The sequence below is a fragment of the Oryzias latipes genome, chromosome 21 (genome assembly GCF_002234675.1).
Source record: "Oryzias latipes chromosome 21, ASM223467v1".
NCBI classification, from domain to species: Eukaryota; Metazoa; Chordata; class Actinopteri; order Beloniformes; family Adrianichthyidae; genus Oryzias; species Oryzias latipes.
Window position 1 is genome coordinate 19,309,815 of NC_019879.2, and position 23,889 is coordinate 19,333,703.

The window sequence follows — 23,889 nt, forward strand, 5'->3', positions numbered from 1 at the left end:
CATGGAGACAGTGGGGGGTGTGGAGGGGCTTGGGTGAAGATGAGGAAAAGAAGAGGGAGGTGACAAAGAAACGGGAGGCAGAAAGTAGAATACTTGTGTTTCTACTTTTTTTAAACACACTATTTTATAACAATTCCAAAAACATTATACACCTTTTATAGTGTCCATATATATATATTTATACATTTGCAGGGTTTTAAAATCCATTATGTCCCAATGATATAGAAAAAGTCTTCAAACTGTCTAAAATAAATACTGATGTTAGTGTGTTATTGCACATGAACAGTTTACTCACCATCCGAGCAGAACTGATCCCTTGTGCACAGTTTTCTCTCAAAAAGGCATCCTGTGTCAGAAAGAGTGGGGAAAAAAAAAGTTCTGACAGATTAAAATCTGTGGCCATGATTTCCATAGCAACACCTGATTTAAGTCACATTCTTGGGGTGGTGATGATAGCGGACTTAATCCTGGTGTAATTCTTGCAGCACAAAACACTGCGCACAGTAAAATGTGGGAGAAAAGTCTGACTATCCTTAAGTGATGCTTAGTCGAGCATAAACCACTAACGTTCCACCTTTAACCATTTCAACAATTTCCAGACAACGCCCTTCTGTGTTGGACTCATAAAGCACTTAAAACTAAATACCTAGAAAAACGCAGTCCTATTTGTAGAAGAAGCTCTGACCTGAATTTAACCCTAACAAAGTTAACTTTATTTTAAAAAGCTTTTGGAATTTTAAAATGAAAATTTCAAAAAGCTGGGTATTTGATTTGTGTATTGCTTCAATCACAGATTCGATTTTTTTTAGACATATCTAATAAAATGGTGCATGAGGGAAATACGCTTTGTGTAGTTTAGACTGTTTGAACTGTGTTTTCCTTTCCTATGGTGAGTGGACCTTGGAGTGTTCAGCCGTGTGGGAAGGAGCAGGTGGCTGACAGTAGATAGGGATATGCCCAGACTGCCCGGTTTGTCTGTTTGCCGATCTGCCACGCTTTCTCGTGTTGCAGCTAAGATCTCTTTTTTTCCAGATGTCCTTCACAATATTGAAGCCAAAACAAGTAAACAAAAGCAACCAAGTGAGGATGTATTTTTTCTATTGGCAGGCCAAAGCAAAATTACAGAAAGAACAAACAAGCCTGTGCACTATTTTCTCTGCCTCAATGAAAAGACGCAACCGTGACTCATATCTTCAGTCAGAAGCCACATGGAGCTCAACGTGTCCTTTTAAGCTTCCTTGTTTTTATTAGTGACATCCACAAAATGAGAAACATGCAAATGGACTAAAATGGCAATGTATTCAAAGCACAATTTATGTCAACGTGACAATAAAACCTTCAGAAATGTGGCCTAAAAAGAAGCAAACTTTTGTTAATGCACTAAAAATAAGCAAAACGGCAGAGCGACATCACACAGGCACTTGCAGACAGATTGATATGCAAGTCCACCCAGTCTTTCTAAGGGGTTTGAATCGATTTGACAGAGATCTAGCACTGATTGATTGTTATCAGACACAACATCTGATGCTAATGTGTCAACAAGCAAAACAAGTCGAAAACCAAAAGCCAGATTCTAGAAACGCACGATCAATACCTAGGAGTCAGAGCTTGTCTGAGGAAGACTCGAATAGATATTCATACAGGAATCATATCAAGAGCAGTCATGATTTCGGAGGGAAGCTGTGCCAGACAGCCAAGCTGACAAGTGCAAGACATTTTTCTATTAAGAATATTTGATATCATATTCAGTGCAGGCAAAGCAGCACAGCAGTTTCTCATTAGTGTTTATTTTCATAAAAACACGTATTTTAAGAAAATTTTCAATCTGCATTCAGAGATGGCTTTTTAGACAGAAGTTCTGAATGAATGAACAATAATGCCCAATATCTCTCCATGGTGCTGAAATTGGAAGCAGCTTTCTTCTAATCTGTGATTGCAATTGTCTGCTTCTTATTATGTATTATTGTAAAGGGAACAAATCGCATCTGTAAATCTGTTTTATTTCATAAACAGTCATATATCGTCAGCCTAATAGCATATTTGCCTAACTCATTTTTTCAGGTTTTTGGAAAAGAAGAAAAAACACCTTTTTTTCACCAAATTGTAAGAACTTTTTATTTATATCGTCAGCCTAATAGCATTTCTGCCTAACTCATTTTTTTGCCAAATTGAGATATTGGCCTAACTCTTCTCTCCTTTGGTGACAAAAAGGTGTTTTTTCTTCTTTTCCAAAAACCTGAAAAAAATGAGTTAGGCGGATATGCTATTAGGCTGACGATATGCAAAACAGTTTTTCCCCAATAAACAAGTGAGAAAGAGCAACAGTTTTTAATTTTGATTTCCTAAATCTGAATTATTTGTTGAATGTACAGTATACACTAAGGTATTTATCAAAATAATATTGAAAACAAATTAGGGAAAGCATTAAATATAAGTTTAAAAGTAGAATTTAATCAGTAAAAAACGGTTTTCTACTAAAATCTTCATGGTTGCTATCAACATGGAAGCAACTCCATCTGATGTTTGAGTTGATTTCAGCGGAGATTGAAACAAACAAATCAATAAAGACAGTCTTTTTGTTCATAAACAACATGTCAATTATTTTACTTTTGCTTACTCCTATTTCTGAGCATCAAAATCAATCGAACAAAACTCTCAGTACTGTTTATTATTATTTTTTTATTTCTACTTTGTCTTTCACACTCTTGGACAGTTTAAATTAAAAAAATAATTTCCAGAGTTAAGAGTAAAAATAGGGAAAAGAGAACAAAACGTTAATGCTTGGTGAGAGGTTTCTGTAATGTTGATATTCCACCAGAGTAGTGACGAAGATAGCCCACTCCCTATATTGAATTTATCCTCCATCATTTCCCTCTGGTTGCTGCTCTTCATGTCATGATGTTTACCAAGAAACATCTAAATCAATGTGGGAATTACGCAAAAAAAGTTAGACCTTCAAGGACATCAACACCCTTTTTACAGCAAAATGAATACGTCTGCAGTGTCCAGAGTATTTTAAAATCTTCTGTACCTAACCTTGCACTCTCTTAAATGTAAGGATGCTGGCATCTCACCGTATTTATCTGAGGTTGCTGGCTGGTACAGCACGGCCAGAAGGAGCAGAGCTCGCCATGGCTTCAGATATTGCATGATCCTCCCAGGTTTTCCCGCGGGGATGGAGACAGAAGGATGCAATCTTTAAATTTCTATCATGATGAACAAAAAAGCTGCAGAGTCGAAATCTCCCAATAAATCACCAGAACCCATTGAAAAAAGGAGAGAAAAAGAAATATGAAGAAAGTAGTTGGAGTGGGAGGAAAATCCTCCCAGCGACCAGGCGTGGGGATGGAGGGTAGGAGGGGGGTCAGACTGTGGAAAACGGCGCGGATCGATTGAAGGTATAGTTACTGCGCACGCAATGCACAGTCTGCGGGAGAGCGAGGAGCTGCGCGCGAGGGAAACGACCTGCACCACGTCACCACCGGCGCACGCTCACGGAAGGTGGAGAACCACGGAGGTAACCCACCTATCGGATCAATGGACGTCATGTGTGTACAATCTATAAACAGAAGGAGAAAAAAAAGGGGGGGGGGCACGTTGAATTCTAATAATAGTCAAAAAATTTTCATGTAAACTTGTTAAAGTAATTTCTAATTTAAGTGAAAACAATTCTCTACGGACTTTATAATTCTGCAAAAGTAACTGTGGCTCATAAATTTAGTTCAAAACCATGAAAACCTTTTTTTTTTTAATTAGCATTCTGATAAGCTTCTGTTTTACTTTGTAAAACCACTACAGTGAAACCTAAAATAAAATCTTCAGATTCTCAAACATTTGGAGCAACACTGCAGTTGATCAAGGTGGGCTCTTGCGCCCCCTTGTGTCGAGTGAGAGGACTGACGAAAGACTGTGGTTCAGCTGACTAGTGTTTAGTTTAGCATCACGTCTTTTTTTGTGAAATTCGAGATACACATTTTCACAATAGATACGTCAAAAGGCGTTTATTACAGTTTGCAGTTTGCAAGTTTGCACAATACAGCAAATTAAAAAAGGGCACATTTTTATTGGACTACTCGGGGAAAAAAAACATCAGTAATGATTAAAAAATACTATACTGCACATTTTAGTTTTTTTAAGCAGTAGATACTGTGTTTTTGATAAACCAAATCAATTCTGCTGCCCATTGCTCTCCTGCTGCCTCCTTTTTGTGATCAGATGTAGCTCCAGGTATTCCAGCTAAATGATTGGTGGTGGTGGTGGTGGTGGTGGTGGGGGGGGGGGGGGGGTGCGACCAATTTATGACGACGGGTATAAAAAAAAAATCCAACCGTTTTTTTTAAACACCACTGTCAAAATGTGATGTGACTAGAGTGGCATGGTTTACACAGGAGGCAGATGACTTTTCAGTTCAGGAACAGGTTTTTAATTCACTGATCTCACACCTTGGCTGCACAGCCCATAATGGCTCATCCCCTCACACTGAGCTCCTTTCCTTTTATGGGCTCCAGTTAATTGTCTGGCCACGCCCAGGAAGGAAGCCACTTAAAAACAAACAATAAAGAAAATTGACAACAAAATATAAAAATGTCTCGTAAATCATACAGTTAAAGTCCTGCAAATAAAACTCAAATCATTACAACAAAAAGTACTCAAAGAAATTCAAATTATTCCCACTTCCTGTGCCCAAGTACTAAACAGGAAGTAAAGGCCTTGGCCACCATTTTGTTCTTTGGTCATCAGGAAGAGAAGGTGAGAAACATAAAACAACTCAAGCCAGTCTTAAACATTTGGGGATTGTGCTTTACATGCATAAAGTGTCTAAAAGTGATGAGCTATGACAGACGGGTGACAAGTAGATACATCTAATTTGTCACAACCGACTACTTTCATTTTTACTCTTATATCCCACTGATGACAATTATCATTGTATGCAATTCAAAGACTTAATGGACAGTATTGAAATAGAATGAGCAAAGCTGTATCTGTTAACAAATATTTATACACGTATAAACTATCATCTGAGTAATTTTAGTGGGCATATTTAATTTACACTTGATTAAATAGAAGGAATCTGGAAAACATTACATGCTCGTTCAGTATCCTGGTATTTATTGCTGAGTCACACTGGTTGAATTATTGGCTAAAGATTTCCTGGATTGTTTTTAGGTCAGTGAATCATGTCAAATTGAATTGTTTAAAATAAATCAAAATTGACTATGAACTGTATGAGGAACAACAGATTATAAAATGAATCGAATCCTTGTTAAAATTAGTCACTAAACTCCCAATTGTTGTTGGTATTACCATTATAAGTTTGTATCCTCTAGAGTAGACTGTATTCTAATCATTAACGTACTGAAACAAACTGTAATTGAAAACGTACTGTATCTGATATTTCTGCAGCAGTTCCTTAAGAGATTCTTGTTTACAAATTCTATTGCATGAATCGCACTTTTATTTCTGTGTGATGACTCTTCCAAGTCAAAGTTTCAAGTCAGTTTTTATTTCCTTCATTTGACTCAGAGTTTTTGAATTGTCCAGTGTCATGGACCTCCTGAATGACAGAAGTCTGATGAAACACTCCTTTAATCCACCAGACGGCATGACTCATGAAACGTCACGTGGTTGGTTTAAAGTCGGCTGCTCTCTATTTCAGGCACATTGTGGTACTTCTGGAGATTGATAAGATATCTCCAATTTGGACCAAAAATAAATCCCGAACAAAGTAACAGAGGTGTTTCTGAAAGACCTACATCTTATTGTTCCAGTTTCTCCAAACCACATTTGATCTCATTAAAAAAAATGTGAAGGCACACGTAAATATATAGGGGGAAATTTTGCACTCCTAATTTAGAGCTAAGATCACTGGTGCAGCTGGTCAACTCTTTGGCATGTGTGTGTATGCAAGTTTGGTTGGTTGCTTGGCAACAGGAATTCTGAAAGTGTGAATGATGAAAGTGCCAAGGCCTTCTACAGCTACAGACCTTCTTTAAGTCTTTTTGAAACACTTTTTTTTCCCTTTTGGGAGAAATAACCACAACAACATTTTTGTATAATCCTAATTCATCATCGTTAAAGATTTTAATTTAACATACCCAACATTTAAATATTGTCAAACAGTTTTGCATTTGTCAAGTTCTTTTGCCCCCAGCTGCCACCTTTACCCCTGTCTCCACGTGCAATCACAGACTGTCTCAAACAGACTTTGAAGGTGGGAGTGGGTGGGGGGAGGAATGTTGCCTCTGAAAGTGCATTTGGGACGTCTCGTTTTTGTTGTTGTGTGTTGACGTTTATAATTTTAGCATTCTAGCGTGTTTGCGGTTGCTGTGATGGGGTGCAACAGACTTCTCTGCTTGATCATGCATTCAACTTTGCACAAAGGAAGAACTTCCTCGTGACCTTGGAGTGTTCTGAATAAACTACAGGAAGATATGAAAGCAACTTTTTTTTTGTGATTCTCATTTACTTTTTTTCCATTTTCCTGTAACACAAGTGCATAATATAATAATATAATTATTTATACATTTATCGATAGATATTTTGACTTTGCATACGTTCTGTATCAGGGGATTGGTCTTGAGTTTAGCATCTGTCTGCTATGTCTGGATGGTATTTTGAATCTTGTGGCATTTATGAAACTCTTTTCCCTGTTGACCAAGGATTTAGAAGCTAATTTGGGGGTTTCCTATTCTAGGCTTCTGGTTCAAGATTTATTGGGTTACAGAGTGGTTGTTAGGCAACCCTGACAGTCACACCAGGAAGCCAATGAAAACCCCTTCAACTTAAAACCAACAGGATGTCTCTCCTCTCATATCAGCTGATTACACTGATTTGACATTAATGATTGACACACACAAGAGTATATCTTGTGTGTGTCACATTATTTTAGTCTCTGAGAGATAAATGTCCCATAACTGTTTCTAGTTTTCTAGTCTTAAGACTTGTGGTGATTCACGATAGCACGATGACTGTCTTTTCTAACATGAACATATTATACATTGTATGTAAAATACCAAATGACTGTTTTTGTGTGTTATAAAAATATTTTAATAATGTGTTCAAGAATGACTTCCAGAAAATAACTTAATTAGAAGGAAAATGTATTTTCCGACTTTTTCTAAATAGAACAATCATTCTTCAAAGCATCTGTGCATTAGCTTGCACCCTTTTCTTTTTTTCTCGAAGTTGTCGGCTTCTATCTTCAGTCCAGCATTCTTTCGGAACGAGGCCAGACAGCTGACCACAGACGGGAAAGCTAAAAATAGAGCTGACACCACCAGCAGCTGACATGCCCAGCGCTGCGTAAAGCACAAAAATGTGCACGACCCCAGTCAGTCACTACAACACATTTACCTATACACACATTTTGTTTACACGCTTAAACGCAAATACTGTATAATGATGGCCATAAGCTGCTGGATGGATTTTGTCTTTCGTTTTATTCTCTACGTTTATTGATTCATACAAAACTAACCTCTTGACAAGACAGATGCTCAGACCTTGTGTTTAATCACGAATGCGTCGAGTGAAAGAGTCCTAACCAGAGTCCTGATGACAAATTAGAAAGTTTGACCTTCCTGGCAGCAGCTCGATCAGTCAAACTGTGCTTCTTCTCATGTAACCAAGGATAGAAATGTGACTATAGGTAGAAGCTTCTTGACCTTTACATTCATTCAGAGTGTATCAGAAGTGACAAATCACATTCCAGAATGGAAGTTGTTCAACAAATATCTTGTCATCTTTTCAGACTGAAACAGGATTCAGCAGAAATGCTCTTATTAATCATTTTAATGAATTGCTAACACATCAAAATTCACAAAAAATGACCAATTCTTTTTTTTTAAATAGTTTCCTCTTTGTATTTGAGTCAAAGTTATAACTATTGTTTCGTATTTGCTTGAGAGGTTTCCCCCAATAAGTAAAGAAGCAGGTCTTATGTTCTGGTCCTGAACAACACACAGCCATATACTGTCTCAAATACATCTGTCTCCAAATTTAATAAGAAAGCACATAATATGTTTATTTTTTATGCTTAATGGTCCAAGTCTTTCTCATTCCATGTAAAATAAATAAAAGCTCTTAAAAAAGGAAGATTTAGATAACTGTTTACAGATTACCTCAATCCAGATGAAGACATTTTTAGATTATACAAACAATCCATTTTACTAATCTGCTGTTTCCCCTTTTGGGATTATGAGTTTGCTGGAGCGTGTCCCAGCTACTGTTGGGTAAAGGTGGGGGACACCCTGGACAGGTTTCCAGGTTGTTGCTGGGCACACAATCACACCTAGGGACACTAAGAGTAACCAATTACCTATGAAACATGTTTTTGGACTGTGGGAGGAAGCCAGAGTGCCTGAAAAAAAGAACCCACACAAGCATGGGGAGAATATGTAAACTCCACACAGAAAGATCATAGCTGGTATTAAAACCAGGGCAAGTGCACTATCCACTGCACCGCTGTGCAGCCCTTAGATCATACCTATAAATGTAAAATAATTTATTTGGTAAGACAAACTCCTCATAATTTATTTTATTAGTATGTTTTTAGATACACATTTTACCCTAAAAATAGAAAAATGCATCTTAATCAATAACTTTTTTGTTATATAGTTTTATTCAAACGTGAACTGATCAAACACACAAAGACCACATATTTAAAAAAATCTTAATGCATTTTTGTTAACATGGCAACACAAAATACTAAGGCTAATTTTCACACAATATTTTCATGTTCATGTTGTTTGATGCAAATCACAGTTTTTCTCCATAAAGGATTTAATCTTTTCAGATTTAAAACTGAATGACTTTTTAACCTTTTTATTTAAATTGCATGACATCACATTATGTTTTCCACATATTTATTCTATAAAATAAATAATTAAAGAAAGAAAATATTTTCAGAAGAATATGAAAAGCCATGGATGAGTTTTGTTTTGCTCATGAGTGCAAGGATCCAGTAATTTGTTGTTCTAAATACAACGCTGACGCAAGTCTTAAAAATAATTTCTGCTATACCATTTGGATCACAAATGCAATTACTGACTCATTCACTTTGTTAGTCACTGTTGGGCTGTGACATCCATCCCCCCACACACAGTCAAAGACATGACATACAGACATGGAGATGGCATTCTTTACCAGCAGCTGAAACCGGAGCCCTTCAACAGCTGAAGGGCTCCGCAGGCCTACAGGAGAGACATGTCTGGAGTGATAAGTGCGGATCAGAGAGATGAGAATTTATAGATATTATAGGAGAATTTCTCCTCCTAAAATCTGATGGTAAAACATGTTGTGTTGTTTGTGGCAAAAAACTGAAATTACATCAAGTTGTTGTTACAGTAAAGACTGATGATTTAATGAAGGAACAGAAACATAGAGAAATAAAAAAACGTGAGTATCTGAGATATCAATGAAGGGAACAAACGGGAAACCCTGCAGGGGTGGGTAAGAGGAGAACGGGTGCGTGGCGACACAGAGGAGGAGCTAAAAGCAGGAGTGGGTGTGGTAGGTCTACAAATAGTTGCCCCCCCAAGTTCTTCATGTAGTTTCATCGCAGTAGGACAGTTGAGTCTCAGCACTTCTGATCTACAAGCCACCCAGCCTGCAAACAACCAGCCAACCATGAGCCAGTCATACTCCTCCTCAGCCCAGACTGCCTCCTCATACCGGCGCACCTTTGGCTCTGGAGTTGGTGCTTCACCAATGACATCCCTCTTCTCCTCTCTCGGAGGAGGCAGCAGGTCTTCCTCCAGCCACAAGTTATCCAGCGCCTATGAGGTCAAGAGTCGCGGTGTTCCTTCCTACTCTAGCTTCAGAGCATCTGGTGTTGGTGGAGCTGGCTTGAGCTCCTCTACTTCCATGCGCACCTATGCTGGAGAGAAGCTTGACTTCAACTTGGCAGATGCCATGAACCAAGACTTCCTCAACACAAGGACAAACGAGAAGGCCGAGCTCCAGCACCTCAACGACCGCTTCGCCAGTTACATCGAGAAGGTGCGCTTTCTGGAGCAGCAGAATGCGGCGCTATCGGTGGAGATCGAGAAGCTGAGGGTGCGTGAGGGGCCGGGGCGCGTGGCTGAGATGTATGAGGAGGAGATGAGGGAGCTGAGGAGACAGATTGAGGTCCTCTCCAGCCAACGCGCCAGAGTGGAGGTGGAAAGAGACAACCTGGCTGATGATCTGCAGAAACTGAAGCTAAGGTGAGCTTTAGTAAATAGGAGGGCAAACTAATATGGAGAAAACTATTTCCCAGGATGCACTTACTTTTACAGCAAAAAATAAGAATATGAAACAACTTATTTGATCTTAATTGCATTTTTATTTTATCTTTAGATGAAAAGGAAATAGTCACAATTGAATAACTAAAGTTGCATTTATTTTAGAATTTAGGATAAAGTGAATTTTGCAAAAAGGAGAAGGAAAATGTCCACATTTCTTAGAAAAAAAACAGGAACCACAAACCAGCCAAGGACAATTTTAAGAATCGATGTACTTCAGCCTCTGTAGCTTCTTTCTAAGATATTTTTTATATATTTTTCTTAATAAAAGAGAGAAAACTGGAGATAAAAAAGTGCAAAATTCACTGCAAAAAGTTGGAGAGTCAGAAAAGGTTTTAGACACTCAGGGAGAAAGTAAGACAGATGGAATTGAACAGATGCTTTCTTACAGTCTGTTTGTATAAAACTTTCCAAAATCTTAAATTTCACAGTGATCAGAAATCTCAAGATTTCCCCCCATGAGTATAAACACAGTGTTTTGTGAGACTGTGTGTGAAATGTGGGTGCATCTTAGTCTATTTGTAGTTTCTAGGTCAACTGTGAATTTGGAACAATATCACAGCAGCAGAAAGAAGCGTGCTGTAAACTGCAAGTGACAAGACTCAAATGAGCATGCCTTTTGGCTTTCAGCAAAGCACAGTTCGCGCATTCTGATTTCTTGCTGCTGTTTAGTGGCGTTTCAAGGTGCCGCCTGAAGCAGAAAGTGAGAGGTGCAAAGAACTTGCTGCACCCGCTCAGATCAGAATAGACAGAAACCTCCTGCCTGGTAACAAAGATTACGCTTCAGGCACCCCTGGACCCTTTTTCTTTCTCCAAATATCACAGTTCAAGTATTCATACACACGAACATTTTAACCGTAGCCTGCTAAAAATATTTTCCACTAGATGAAAATCTGCAGTAAAATCTAAATCTGGAAACAACACCAGCCAAGGACAAGCTCCTGATCTTTTTTTACTGTCACCCCTCCGACTCTGACATTGTGGCAGCAGCTGCATTGTAGCTTCAGGGCCAAAAGACTAAGTTAAGAGGTCTGAACGTCTCAACACAATGGGATTAAATAGAATACTGTATGTGGCTATTCGGCTTTAAATGTACCTGGTGAAAGCTTAAGGAGCAGAATCAAATGATGCATTTGAACCCAAATAAAATTCAATTCTTTTAAAGTTTTTCTAAGTTTTTGCTGTTTTCTTTACATGCTTCATTTATGTTGACAGACTGCAAGAAGAGATCCACCAGAAGGAAGAGGCTGAGAACAACCTGACTGCTTTTAGAGCCGTATGTCTCTTAATTTGTCTTTTTCACCATCTGGACATATTTAATTTTGGATTTGCATAGTTTTAATTGTCTGCTTGTGTTTTATGTGTATTCAGGATGTCGACAGTGCCACTCTGGCCAGGCTGGACCTGGAAAGGCGCATTGAAAGCCTGCAGGAAGAGATCGCCTTCCTTAAGAAGATCCACGAGGAGGTCCGTTGGTCTAGTGTTCCCCTTTGCATGTCTGTCAGACGGCATGCGCTGCTGGAAATGACCCCTTTGTGATTCCATTCATTGCAGTGGTTTCAGTTTACAGCACTTCATTGGTTCAATGTTTCACATTTGAACACACCCACTCCGCTCTTTGTACATATTCTTAAACATTGAGAGAGAAAAATATTAAATATATAAAATATATATATATTTTTTTTAAATAGAGAAAACCAAAGTAGAGAACACTTGTGCTCATTCATTCAAAAAAGTTTACAAATTTGAGCGAAGTGCCAGCTCAAACACATGTGAGAACAGCTGAGGTCCTGTCTGATCTTTTACCGTCTTTGTATCAACTTTGACCTCTCAGTAATGCTGAGCTGCTGATTGGTTGAAAAGAGCAGGTCAGCTGTTGCATGACTCAGGAAAAGTGCACGTCAGTGGACAGATGCAAAGTTATTTTAAACTTTCAATTTGATCACATGACAGCTGGGGAGCAAAAAAAAAAAAAAAGCCAAAAAACAGCCCAAATGAAAAGTTAGTGTTTTGCAATTAAATTTATAGTTTTTTTTCTTTTTCTGCTTTATTTTGGTTAGTTGGCTAGCTGTTTTACAGATATTTCGCTGCAGTGAGAACCCAATGTGCTGGGAAATTATTTTGAAATTCACCAAAAGTCTGTGGTTCTTCTAAACATTTTTTGTCACCAACAAAACTTTTTCATTGACGCATTGCAGGAGATCCGAGAGCTCCAGAACCAGATGCAGGACACCCAGGTGCAGGTCCAGATGGACATGTCCAAGCCTGACCTGACAGCTGCTCTGAGGGACATCCGCGTCCAGTACGAAGCCATAGCTGCGAAAAACATTGCAGAGGCTGAAGAGTGGTACAAGTCCAAGGTACAACTGGAACTAAATTGAAACAAAACCCATGTAATTAGCCTTAGAGATATGTCAACACTTCATCTGGTGTTTCTACAGGTTTCTGATTTGAACCAAGCTGTGAACAAGAACACTGATGCCCTGCGCCAGGCCAAGCAGGAGTCCATGGAGTACAGACACCAGATTCAGTCCTACACCTGCGAGGTCGACTCCCTCAAAGGCACTGTAAGTGTCTACTATTTGGGTTCATTTTAATCATACTTTTCTTACTTGCAATAATTAATTTGCTTCCACTGGGTTAATTTACTATATAAATACATATATGTATATTACTATGTATATATATATATATATGTATATATGTATATTTTTTTCTTTTTAAACCACTTCTATCATTCTTTTCCTCTCAGAATGAGTCTTTGCTGCGCCAGATGAGAGAAATGGAGGACCGTGTGGGCCGTGAGGCTTCTGGTTACCAAGAAACTATTGCAAGGCTGGAGGAAGACATTGCTAAGATGAAGGTAATAAGTTTTATGGAGTCATTTATCTTCATGCATGTATCATTCACTTCACACAAAGTTTTTACAGAAAGGCTCTTCTCAATCTGGTTTTAGTCCTAATTGTAGAGAAAAAAAAAGGTACTTTAGTTAGTATAAGCAATATTAACATTTGAAATGTGTTGGTTTAAAGGATGACATGGCTCGCCACCTGAGGGAGTACCAGGACCTCCTGAATGTGAAGATGGCCCTCGATATTGAAATCGCCACATACCGCAAACTGCTGGAAGGAGAAGAGAGCAGGTCTGCATGTGCTGTTTACTTTGAAATGACCTAAAGTCATTGAGTTCAACTTTTTTTTGGTTTTGTGCCTCTTTTTCCTGCAGGATAACTACATCTGTGCCTCTCCAGTCTGCCTATTCCTCCATAGGATTCAGAGGTAAGGGGAAATAAAGGCTCTCTTTCTCTGCATAAAAAATATCTTTACAATCGGTGTCATGCTTGCCATTATTACATAATCAGGGATTAAATTCACATTATAAGAATCTGTTCATTCATGTGTAGTAACATATTCTGACCACTATGTGGAGATGTGTTAATGTGTGATAACACTTTTCAGGCCAACTTGGTGATCACAATGGTAATCTTAACTCATATTTCAGATCCTAAAAGGTTCAAATCCAACATCATAAATCTAAAAAAGCCCTTAATTGCATTCTTGTCAAGTACTTGGCATTTTGAAGAAGTTTCATGGAGTTTATTTACCTATTAAACCAAAAACATGAGCAGCTTGAAAGACTTGGTTTCCGATTGTAACCGTAGTGGGAACTGCTTCTCCCCACTGTTTTATTTCAGAGACCTCTGTAAGAATATAATAAATATTTGTCACCTACAGTCATAATTTTTGTTAAATCAATGTGTTCTTACAGAGACCAGCCCTGAATCCCAACATCAGCGTGCATCAGAGGTTCACTCCAAAAAGACTGTTCTCATCAAGACCATCGAGACCCGAGACGGAGAGGTTTGAGCTCACAAACTCCAGCTTATCTCCACAAAAACAGATCAAAGTGCAGAACACCTATAAGGAACCTTCTTGTATCAGTATTCTTATTTTCTAGGTGGTTTCAGCCTCCCACCAGCCTTTTATAATTTTACAAAAACCATGCTAAAATGAATATAAAATATAAAGTGAAAAATACCTAAATACCTGAAAGAAAAGACAAATTAACTGTGAAGGAATGTGGAGCGCTTATATTTGAGTGAATGCACATTTTTTCGTCTTGTACAGCTGGTACCTTAGATAGCAGGTTAAGGGTTGCTGTACTTTGCAGTTCTGTATCGGAGGGAAACACTGACATTCAGAATTAATTTTCTTTAAATTCTGCTCATTCCCTTGACAGAAACCCCACCACCACCCTTATGAGACCTGACTTATGATCATTTGCTCACAAATGTTCACACAGGATGTTTCTTTTATTCTAAAGTTCCTCCACAACATCTTGCTTTGTCTTTTCTCTCCAGGTTGTCAGTGAATCCACACAACATCAGCAAGACATCATGTAAAGAAGCAAGAAAAGAGAAGTGTTCAAATCAAGTGAACAAAAAAGAGGGTTTCCACAAAGGATGGAAGAGGTTTAATTTAAGAAATCTGATGTCATGTACCCGAAAAAAACCACTGCAAGGCACGATGCCTTTTATCTGGTTCTAAAGGGCATTCCAGGAAATATTTGTTTAAACTGGATCAATTTCCAAGTTTCATCTGACCTTGTTATATCTTTTCCTCAGATATATTCTTAGACAAAAATACACCGCTGCATTGTTAACAACAGTCGGGGAAAATTTAAAGGTTTAAAACAGATCAATAAGCTTGAAACACCATGGTAAAGGAATACTCTCAATACAGATGTCTTTGTACAATCGAGACGTATTTGGGTAAGATGGTTTTTTTCAAGTTGCTTATTTACAGAATGTGAGAAGGTGGAGATTAAAAAAATACATCTAAAAGTGAAAGAAATTAAGGAGAGAACTCAGTTATGTTTGAAGTTGGAGCTGTGAAGCATCTGCAGGGTGTTCAATACTGTGTGTTACCATGGAATCCTGTTTCCCTGTGACTTAAATACTCTAATAAAACAATCTTTACTATCAAAATGACATGTGGAAGACTTTATTCATGTTTTGTAGCCTTAAAGTATCTTAAATCACCTAAAATTCCTCTCTCATTATTTGATTCACTTCAATGCAAAGATTAGGAAATAATCAGCTCCCAGGTTGATTGTAGTGCAGAGGAGAGTGAATAGTGCCTGGTTAATGAGCTGTCTCTGGCTTTGTTTCTGGGAGAAAGTTGATTAGAAGACGAACAAAACTTATAGTCCGTGTCGTTTGTTTCGGAAGCCACCGGAGTGAAAATGTCAACAGAGATGAAAAAGAAGAGAGGGTGATGGTGTGCAGGCAAAGAACGGATGGAACTGACAATAAATGAGCCCAGAGCGGGGTAAATGGAGGGGGCACAGGCAGAAAATAAGACAAACGTTGTGAATAAATGTAATGAAAAAGGTTATTCAGGCTGAAAACGACACAAAAGAGAGATTTGAAGATTTGGAGAGAACGAATAATTACAGGGAGTAGCAGGAAGGGGTGGATGAGGACACAGTGAGAGTGCTATTCTGGTAATTAGTGGAACGATGTTGCTCAGAACTTTCCGTCCTCATCGTCGCAGTTGCTCTACTGGATTCTGTCGCTGGGAAAAGCTTTGCCGTCATTAGGCAGTGGGTCAAAGAGAGAGGCACCACACTCCTCTGTTCTGTTTCTGATGTTTTCCAAAATGCAGCTCTTAGTTTTTGCTTTTTGTAAAGCCTTGACGAGAGAAAATTCTTAGAATGAACATTTTACTGGCATTAGTCCTTAAAGGAAATCAACATTTGATCAAAAATATACTTTTAAGTGCATGATTTATTTTTGTTACTGTTAATTGACTGTCATGATTTTGTACAAATCTACAGGCAATCAGGATAAAATCTGACAATAAAGTCCTTTTTTAGGTAGGCTGCTCCAATTTATGTTTGGAGCTTGTTGAAACTTTAAATCATTTTGCTGCAGTCTTTTGTTTTTGTCAATTATCCTAAAATGATCATTTAAGGTTTAAGTTAAAAAAAATGTTCAAATGAGTACATTTTATTGCCACTAACATTAAATCTTCTGTGTAAAATCTTTAAGAAGACACAAACTGTACGTAATGTTAGTATAAAGATTGAGGTTCTGTTCAGTTTTTTACATCGTTTCCTGAAAAACAAATGTTTCCAGAGGAGTTGGTGATCTGCATTAAAAAAAAAAGATTTATCTTCTATAGTCTTACCAATAGGCAGATATCACTTATTTGTTAAACAATGCTCAAAAAATGTCAACATTTCTACATTATTTGTTACAGGGGAATTAAAATAATGATGTTTAAAGGTTGACGCAATCGAAACCCTAAAGAGGCCAATGGTCCTTTGCTGCACTGCTCACTTTCCACATGGTAAAGTAAGGCTCAGACTTAAAAAAATAAAAATAAAAAGGTTATTACAGGGATTTATGGTTGATTTCCACAGTTTGTGATTTGCTAAGATTTTAGCTAGAATGTTTTTTTTTTCTTCGATTAATAACAAAAATAAAGCATTTGTCTTTTCTTGATATTCTGTGAAAATTAGTTTTTAATAACTGGATGTTTTTGTCAATTCAAGCTAGATGGATATTCACTTACGGAAACTTTTCACTTCTCCATCTAACCCAGCCCCTTTGCATCCTCCTGGCTTACACCAATCATTCTCCTTTCCATCTTCACTACATCCATGAACCTCCTTTTTGGTTGTCCTCTAGGTCTTCTTTCTGGTAGCTCCAACCTCAGCATCATTTTATTAACTTAATCACTGTCCCCCTTCAGTTCAAACATCTCAGCCTGTTTCCCTGTTTTTATATCTAACATGAGGTGTTCCTCAGATTAATCTGTTGTGCAAACTGATTAATCAGAAAAGATCAGACTTTTCACCCAAGTTTTGCTTGGTATTTAAAATCTGTGCATTCTAGAGGAACAAGTGAACAAGGTCTGTTGACGTCAGCAGGGATGTAACACCTTTACATTAAAACTTAATTTATCTAAGTTAAATCATTGCTAATTGAGTAAACCTTACTTTTAAAAATGATTGCCACAGTGGAGGGGTAAAAGAGACACATGTGGCTCCAGAGCCTCAGGTTGCAGACCCTTGCTCTAAACCAACAACATCTCACCCCAGTCTCCTGCAACTTTCCTTTTTTTCTAAAACTAAATTAATAAATCAGTCAAATTTAAAAAATGTAAAGGGGAACCAAATCAGTCAAATGATTCAAGGTTCAGTTACTTTATTTTTATTTTTTATTATAATCAAATGTTTAAACAGCAGTATGAGAAGTGCCTCTTCAACCAGCCAAAGGAAATACATACAGTAAAATTTTAACGGAACAGATCTATTCCATTGCAAAATAACCAACTGAATGAGTGGTTATGGTCACAGCATAAACATGAAACCAAACATTTGTACAATAAAAAGATTATTTACATCTAAATATTTACAGGCAAAAGAGTTTCCACCACAAAGACTGTGTATAGGCAGGCAGTGACAAAATAACAGAAGAAAAAAAAAAAACAACAGGGATGAAACAAATGTTAGTTTTTGCACCAAGATTACAAACAAAAGATAGTGATCACATTCAAATATCCCCACCCTTCCCAAAAATGTTGCTAAAATAGCAAAAATACCCCCCCCCCCAAAAAAATAAAAATAAAAAAATAAAACCCACAACAGGGCTGAGGTGTATGCAGAAGAAGGGCTGCCCAGCCATTACTACAATGGGTGATCAGAATAGTACAGTACAGACACAGAACAGTAGGCGGATGACAGAACACATGCCTTTTTCAATCCCCTAAACAAAGGGAATAGAGAGAAGATGGACAAAAGACCAAACCAGGTTGGAGTTTGGCACTTGACATCCATGACACGAGACATTAGACACTTATACAGGAATTATCATGCAGTTATGAAGTATACTGTGAATCTCAAGTCTTGCCGAGTCCAAGTACCAATCTTCATGTACATGAAGGGGTCAGTACTTGAAGTAGGATTGTTTTTCTCTCTTTATCCTGAAAATACAAAAGGTACATGTATAACACAAACAAAGTGACCATCCTGAAGTAGAATATGACAACTATTCCCGAGTTCTTGATTCTTGGCCACGCCATTTGTGACTTATTATGGTCATATTTTGCATTGATGGAGCACACGTAGGACATTTCCTTTCCAGCATTGTTCAAGTAGAAAACAGTTCTTCTTCTGTTATAAAAGACCAAAAAAAAAAGTCAGAACCAGATTCCCTTTGTTGGATGTCTCACAGAAAATCGTGGAGCATGCACCTCCTTGAAATTCAAAGAGAGTAACACCCTGATGCTTGTGCACACAAACGAGTAGTTCAAAAGACAGCAGTAAACATTAGAGGGCGCCATTTGTTAAACACCCTTATCTTCTCTCTTTGTTGTCTTTTTATTCCCTCTCTTTGTGACACAAACTGGAAAATATTAATGTTTCAAACATATTCAAATTGTCACATAAATCTCCTAAATATTCCTTTTGTAGTTAAATCCCACGTGGGAAAAGTGGAAATAACCGGCAGAAAAGGGTCATGAAAGCACTTGAAGACATGTCAACATGTGCTGTACCTTCACAGCTCACAAATCTTTAACGAGGAGGAAAAGAAACTATAACATTAAGTCATTGGAACACAGAGGAAAGTGATGAGGAGTAAACAAGCTCTCCTTGAAAAATGGCAACAATGAAAGCCGTGCAAATAAAAATCAAACAATTCTGTTTAATTAGATGCCATTCAAAAATGGGTCCCTCTTTTTTTAATCTGGCAGGTCCATCTCTAAAACTGTCACTTTAGCAGTAAAACACGGAAGATCTGCCTCTTAGCTTCAGACGTTTGCTTCTATAGTTTACCATTTCTTCAAAGCTACAAAATGAAATGTTGCAATACTCAGGAATAATGCAAATCAGCTCTTTCTCTGGAATGGTGTGGTTCACATTTGAAGTGCGGTGTTTTGATCATTTTTCCCTTCCGAGAAAGTTCCACAGAAAATGGCTTCACTGGGCTGTAACAGTTCACTTCATTACACAAAAACAAGTTCATTTTTTTTGTGTTTCCTTAAGAGACATTCCGAACATAAACATGGCAAGCAAAAAAATTCAGACAATCCAAGCTTTCAAAAAAAAGAAAGAATTGTATTCTGATTTTCCTTTTTGTTTTTACCAAGAACAAAATATAATCAGAATGAGCAAATAACTAGAAACACCACCTTCAGCAGTTCTAGAAGGAGAAATCCGTTGGGGGTTATGTCCCACCCTCATTAGGACCAACTTAGCTCCTGCTGCTTAACAGGCATTGGAATATATTAGCGTAGTAGGGTTAGGGTTTGAAGTAAGCTGGAATTGTGTGCTTGTGTTTGGATTTAGAGACTTCACTGCCTCAGATGCGAACTGCAGGTCCACTGGACGTGGTGAGGGGCACTTGAGAGCCACAGTCGTAGTCCAGATCGGCCATCCGAGATCGACTGATCCGACTGTGCGAGTAAACCCGTTTGTCCGTGTGTCTGTCTCTGAAACTCCTGATGTAGCTCTGCAGACAAACAGGGAAAAATGTTTACCCAAAAGTACATAAGATTTGAGTAAAGACAACAATACATAAACCTTTACCTGCCTGTAGTTTTTATTTTTCAACCTATATGCTACTGCTGCCGATCATTAATATTAACTGTTTATGAATTAATTAAACTTTGGCTTGGACAATTTTCTCTGATGCTACGTTCTCACTGGGCATGTGATGTGCGTTCTTAAACACGCAGAACACAGGTTCCCAAACGTGCTTTTATCATAGGTGCGAAAGGTCGAACCAAGGTAAATCTTGCACCAGGCTTTTTCCTTTGCAGTTCTATTGCAATATATGAAAGACTTCGTGTCATTTAACAATTTTTTACTTCCGTCAATGAAAAAAGATGTCTCCATACATCAGACAGACTAAATCTGAGTCCCTTATTGGTCAAAGTTCCACTAGTTTAACTAACTCAACGCATGTTCCATGGCTGCACGTTTTGTACGAAGAGGCCAGAAACAGACTTAAAAACTTGGGTAGCAATGGCTGAACATGAGGGTTTTGAGCGCAGAAGCATTTAAACAGACTTTTCATTGGAAGTGGTCCCTTGAATGCACGTTTGTGAGCCCAATGTGAACGTAGCGCAAGACATAAAGGGAGAAATTTATAAAAATTTAATATTCACCAGTTGCAAAATGTTGCACGTGAAAACCAGATAGAGGGCAGTAAAGCAAATACCTTTACTTGCTCAGTCTACAGCCACTTTAACCTGCACTAACTGCATTCAATTTTCTGCTGGATTCACTGACCTTTAAATCAACAGAGAACTGTTATACCTCCTGAGCTGTAAAGCCCTGGTACAAAACAGAAATGTAGGAAATGTCTACTCAAGCTTTTCAAGAGTACTTCATCTCTGGAGACTACAAAACAATACACATTATCCACAGTACTCTTTTAGAACCTGTGCCTGCATTAGCATACTGCAGGATAAATGCATTTAGTTTCACATGAACGTCTGCCCAGAGGCAATGTTCTCACATCAATGTTCAGTCTAAAAGCAAGGACAACTGACCCCATAATTCCAGCTCCATATCTATAAATTCATGTATCACAGCTCCAAGGAGTATAAAAGTCTCAGTTTCTAAATCCGTTTTCTACAAATCCCATCCCCTCCTGAAGTGTGACTTTAGGCAGGATTTCTCTGAGAAATTAAGTGATAAGGACTTTGGTCGATATTCTCGTACAGGAGGAGGTTGTAAGGCATTGTTTCACCCAATTTATCCTTTTTTAAAAAGGCAATTAAAAAGCAGCAGTTGTATTTTTTAAGGAATATCTAAATTGTTCTGGTCAAAACAAGGCCAGAGAATAAACAGACCTTCAATAGAAATCTGCAGAAACAGCTGCAGAGAGGGCGGGGACAGTTCTGCAGTTTTGCTCACAGGCAGCAGGACTGGCGTTTGCACAGACTAACAATGGCAGATGCTGGATTCACTGTGCCTGTTAAACTTTTATTCTTTTTGTGAGAGTAAATTTCCATTTCCAGGTGTGGATTACATCCATTGTACTTTTTGCTTCAGACAATTATGTAAATGCAGCTAAATCAAAGCAGAGACTTCAAAGGTGCTTTAAATCCCAAACTAGAACATGGACAGATTGGACTGCAGCTTACGTGTTCAAAATCTCTGTTTAATTTGGAGTTTCTGTCATCTTACCGGTGACAGCACATCTCCGTCAAAACGTTTCTTTGGATTCGGCTTGCGATGGTAGCCAGGCTCTGTCTGCGATGGAAGTGGAGGGACTTTAGGAGGCTGAGAGCTCTGATTTTGGTGATGAAGATGGGATGCTGTTGGGTGGTGGTACTGCTGGTGGTGGTGATGGGTGTGAGATTTTTGCTTAAAAACGTTCTTCTGGTTCTGTCGCTTCTTCTTTTTCTTGTTCTCCTTTTCTTTTTTCAGCTTCTCTTCCCTTTGCTTGAGCCGCATGAGTTGGATCTTCCTCTGTTGTCGACTAAGAACCACTGGAACAGGACGGGCAAAAACAAGGGAGAAAGAGAACAATGGGTAAGCAAACAAGAGTTGGAAAGGCCCACTCTGATGAAAATCATGTTTTTGGTGTTTTTTAACACGTTCTTGTGTCATTTTTCTCATGATGGACGACATATATAAAGACAATTAGGCTCAGAATTACATTCCTGAGTATTTCTTTTTTTCAATTCATTGTTAATCAGGAGCAGACAAAAAAATGCTGTTGGAAAAAAAAAAGCTCATTTGCTCCCAGCAACAGGGAGCGGAAGAGGGGCGGGGTAGCCCACAATTCAGAGGTTTCTAGTGAACTCAGTCCTGGAAACCGGCATAATCATAAATAAAAGACCACTTTATAGTAGATCAAAAGATGATCTGAGTGGGACTTCAAGATTTTTTTTTATCAAACTAAACACCATACAGCAGTTGCTAAGCAGAGAAGAAAGATTAAAGGAAAGATAAAACATAGGTGACCCAGTAGATTGGGATCTACTTCATTCATTTTTTTAAACCTAAACATCTATTGGCTTTAAAAACCCTTGTGCTATCTTAGATGACCTCACCCTTGCATTGACGTGTTATTCCTACCATGACAAAGGTGGATAAAGGTGGAAAGATTTCATGTAATCCATGGACAGCAGTGAGGTTCACAAATCATTGAAGAAAAAAGGTTCAGCGCACTGTCTAGTGGGTCTAGATGACCCTACTCCCAATGTTAAAGTGCCTAGGATAGCACAAGGGTTACATAACGTAGGTGAACTCTTTCCTGAGAAAAAAAAAAACTTCACAAATTTTCTGATTTGCTTTATCCCAGTTATAAGATGCTCTGATTTATTGTGAATGTGTTTTTGCCATATTCACACCCTCCTCAGTGTAGGATGCTCTAAATCTATCCTTCTTACTGCATCTGACGATCTAAATGATTACTCTTTACTTAACGGAATTTCAGAGCAGCGGTTTAGTGAAGCAGCCTGAGAGATCTTTAAATTTAAACTTTGTGAAGCGGATAAAATGTTTACATTCTGAGCAGGCTGTATGTGTGTGATTTTCTTGCCATTTTGAAGGTGGTTGGTGTGGGCGTTTTATTAAAGCCTCTTATTGTTTCTTTGTGAGGGGATATCAGGCACCATCTGCCATTGAGATTGTGTAACAACCACCCCCCTCTCATTTTCTCTTTCCCAGTTACCCCTACCTCGGGCCCCTCCAGCGATGTGTGTGTGTGTGTGTGTGTGCTCCATGTCTTTATAATAGCAACCCTTGTTGCTCCATTAAGGACATTTCAGCACTCAAGAATGTATTTAATAGTCCATTTGAGAATTTAAGGATAAAGATAGAGGGGATTTTCAGTAATGGACTTGACTTGTTTGATTAGACTCGACTTAATTTATTCATGTCTGTCTCGTCTGATATTCAATCAGCTGACAGCTGATTTTCCTCGCTGCTCCACTTGAGCGCCCTGCTTACCCACTGTGCCCCACTTCATTACCCATACCCATAGCCTTTCCTCGTTTCCACATCTTTCTGCAAAATCCCCCCTTTTGTTATTTCACTGGAGCTTGCCACCATAAAAGAACAGCTCTTACAGTTGATAGCTTATAGCAAAAACTCATTTGTACAGTGTTCATTTAAACGGCATCAGGCCTATTCAGCAATCACCAGTAATCAGAGTAACAGCAGTGTTTTCTCCTCATTGCCTTTCCGGTCACGCAACTGATAGGAAAATAGCAAAATGTTTCTGTGTCATCATAATCCCACTATTTAATTTATTTATATTGAAGTTTATTTTACTTTTAGAATGAGGTCTCTGGAATGCCATAATTCTAAATAAACATTCAATTAAGGAAGTGAAAAACAATTTAAAAAAATGTATTCACGCCTTGCTAAGTATCTATGGTATCTTCCAATGTTAAAGTCCCACTCTGACCATCTTTTGATATATTGTAAAAGCGCTCCCACTGGTATTTTAATTAGTACTATGCCATTTTTAGCCAAAATCCAAAAACCTGCGTTGTTTTCTAGGACATAATTTCTGCAGAGCAGCAGTAGTTCATTAGAAATTCCCTTCTGAGTTGTGGGTGGGACTGTTGACATGGAG

The 23,889-nt window shown here is 38.3% G+C and overlaps 3 protein-coding genes across 4 annotated transcripts in view; 1 reads left to right on the forward strand and 2 right to left on the reverse strand.

The window, feature by feature from the left end:
• The window catches only part of LOC101166592 (receptor-type tyrosine-protein phosphatase-like N), an 18,857-nt gene extending 15,376 nt beyond the window's left edge, over positions 1-3,481 (reverse strand). For both annotated transcript variants that reach the window (XM_011489661.3, XM_011489660.3), the window contains exons 1-2: positions 3,075-3,481; positions 296-346 (exon numbers count right to left, since the gene is read on the reverse strand). In XM_011489661.3, coding sequence (XP_011487963.1) covers positions 296-346; positions 3,075-3,150 — 127 coding nt within the window. In that variant the 5' untranslated portion in view covers positions 3,151-3,481. The remainder of the gene's footprint in view (positions 1-295; positions 347-3,074) is intronic.
• Positions 3,482-9,536: 6,055 nt separating this feature from the next.
• LOC101166836 (desmin) lies at positions 9,537-14,725 on the forward strand. Its single transcript, XM_023950547.1, has 10 exons — positions 9,537-10,202; positions 11,496-11,556; positions 11,652-11,747; positions 12,479-12,640; positions 12,722-12,847; positions 13,033-13,143; positions 13,313-13,422; positions 13,506-13,558; positions 14,049-14,140; positions 14,641-14,725. The coding sequence occupies exons 1-10, from the start codon at positions 9,625-9,627 to the stop codon at positions 14,680-14,682; spliced, it is 1,431 nt and encodes a 476-aa protein (XP_023806315.1). The 5' UTR covers positions 9,537-9,624; the 3' UTR covers positions 14,683-14,725.
• A 2,758-nt stretch (positions 14,726-17,483) lies between these two features.
• The window catches only part of LOC101167083 (transmembrane protein 198-B), a 28,788-nt gene continuing 22,382 nt past the window's right edge, over positions 17,484-23,889 (reverse strand). The window contains exons 6-7 of the mRNA XM_011489659.3: positions 21,486-21,790; positions 17,484-19,800 (exon numbers count right to left, since the gene is read on the reverse strand). Coding sequence (XP_011487961.1) covers positions 19,651-19,800; positions 21,486-21,790 — 455 coding nt within the window. The 3' untranslated portion in view covers positions 17,484-19,650. The remainder of the gene's footprint in view (positions 19,801-21,485; positions 21,791-23,889) is intronic.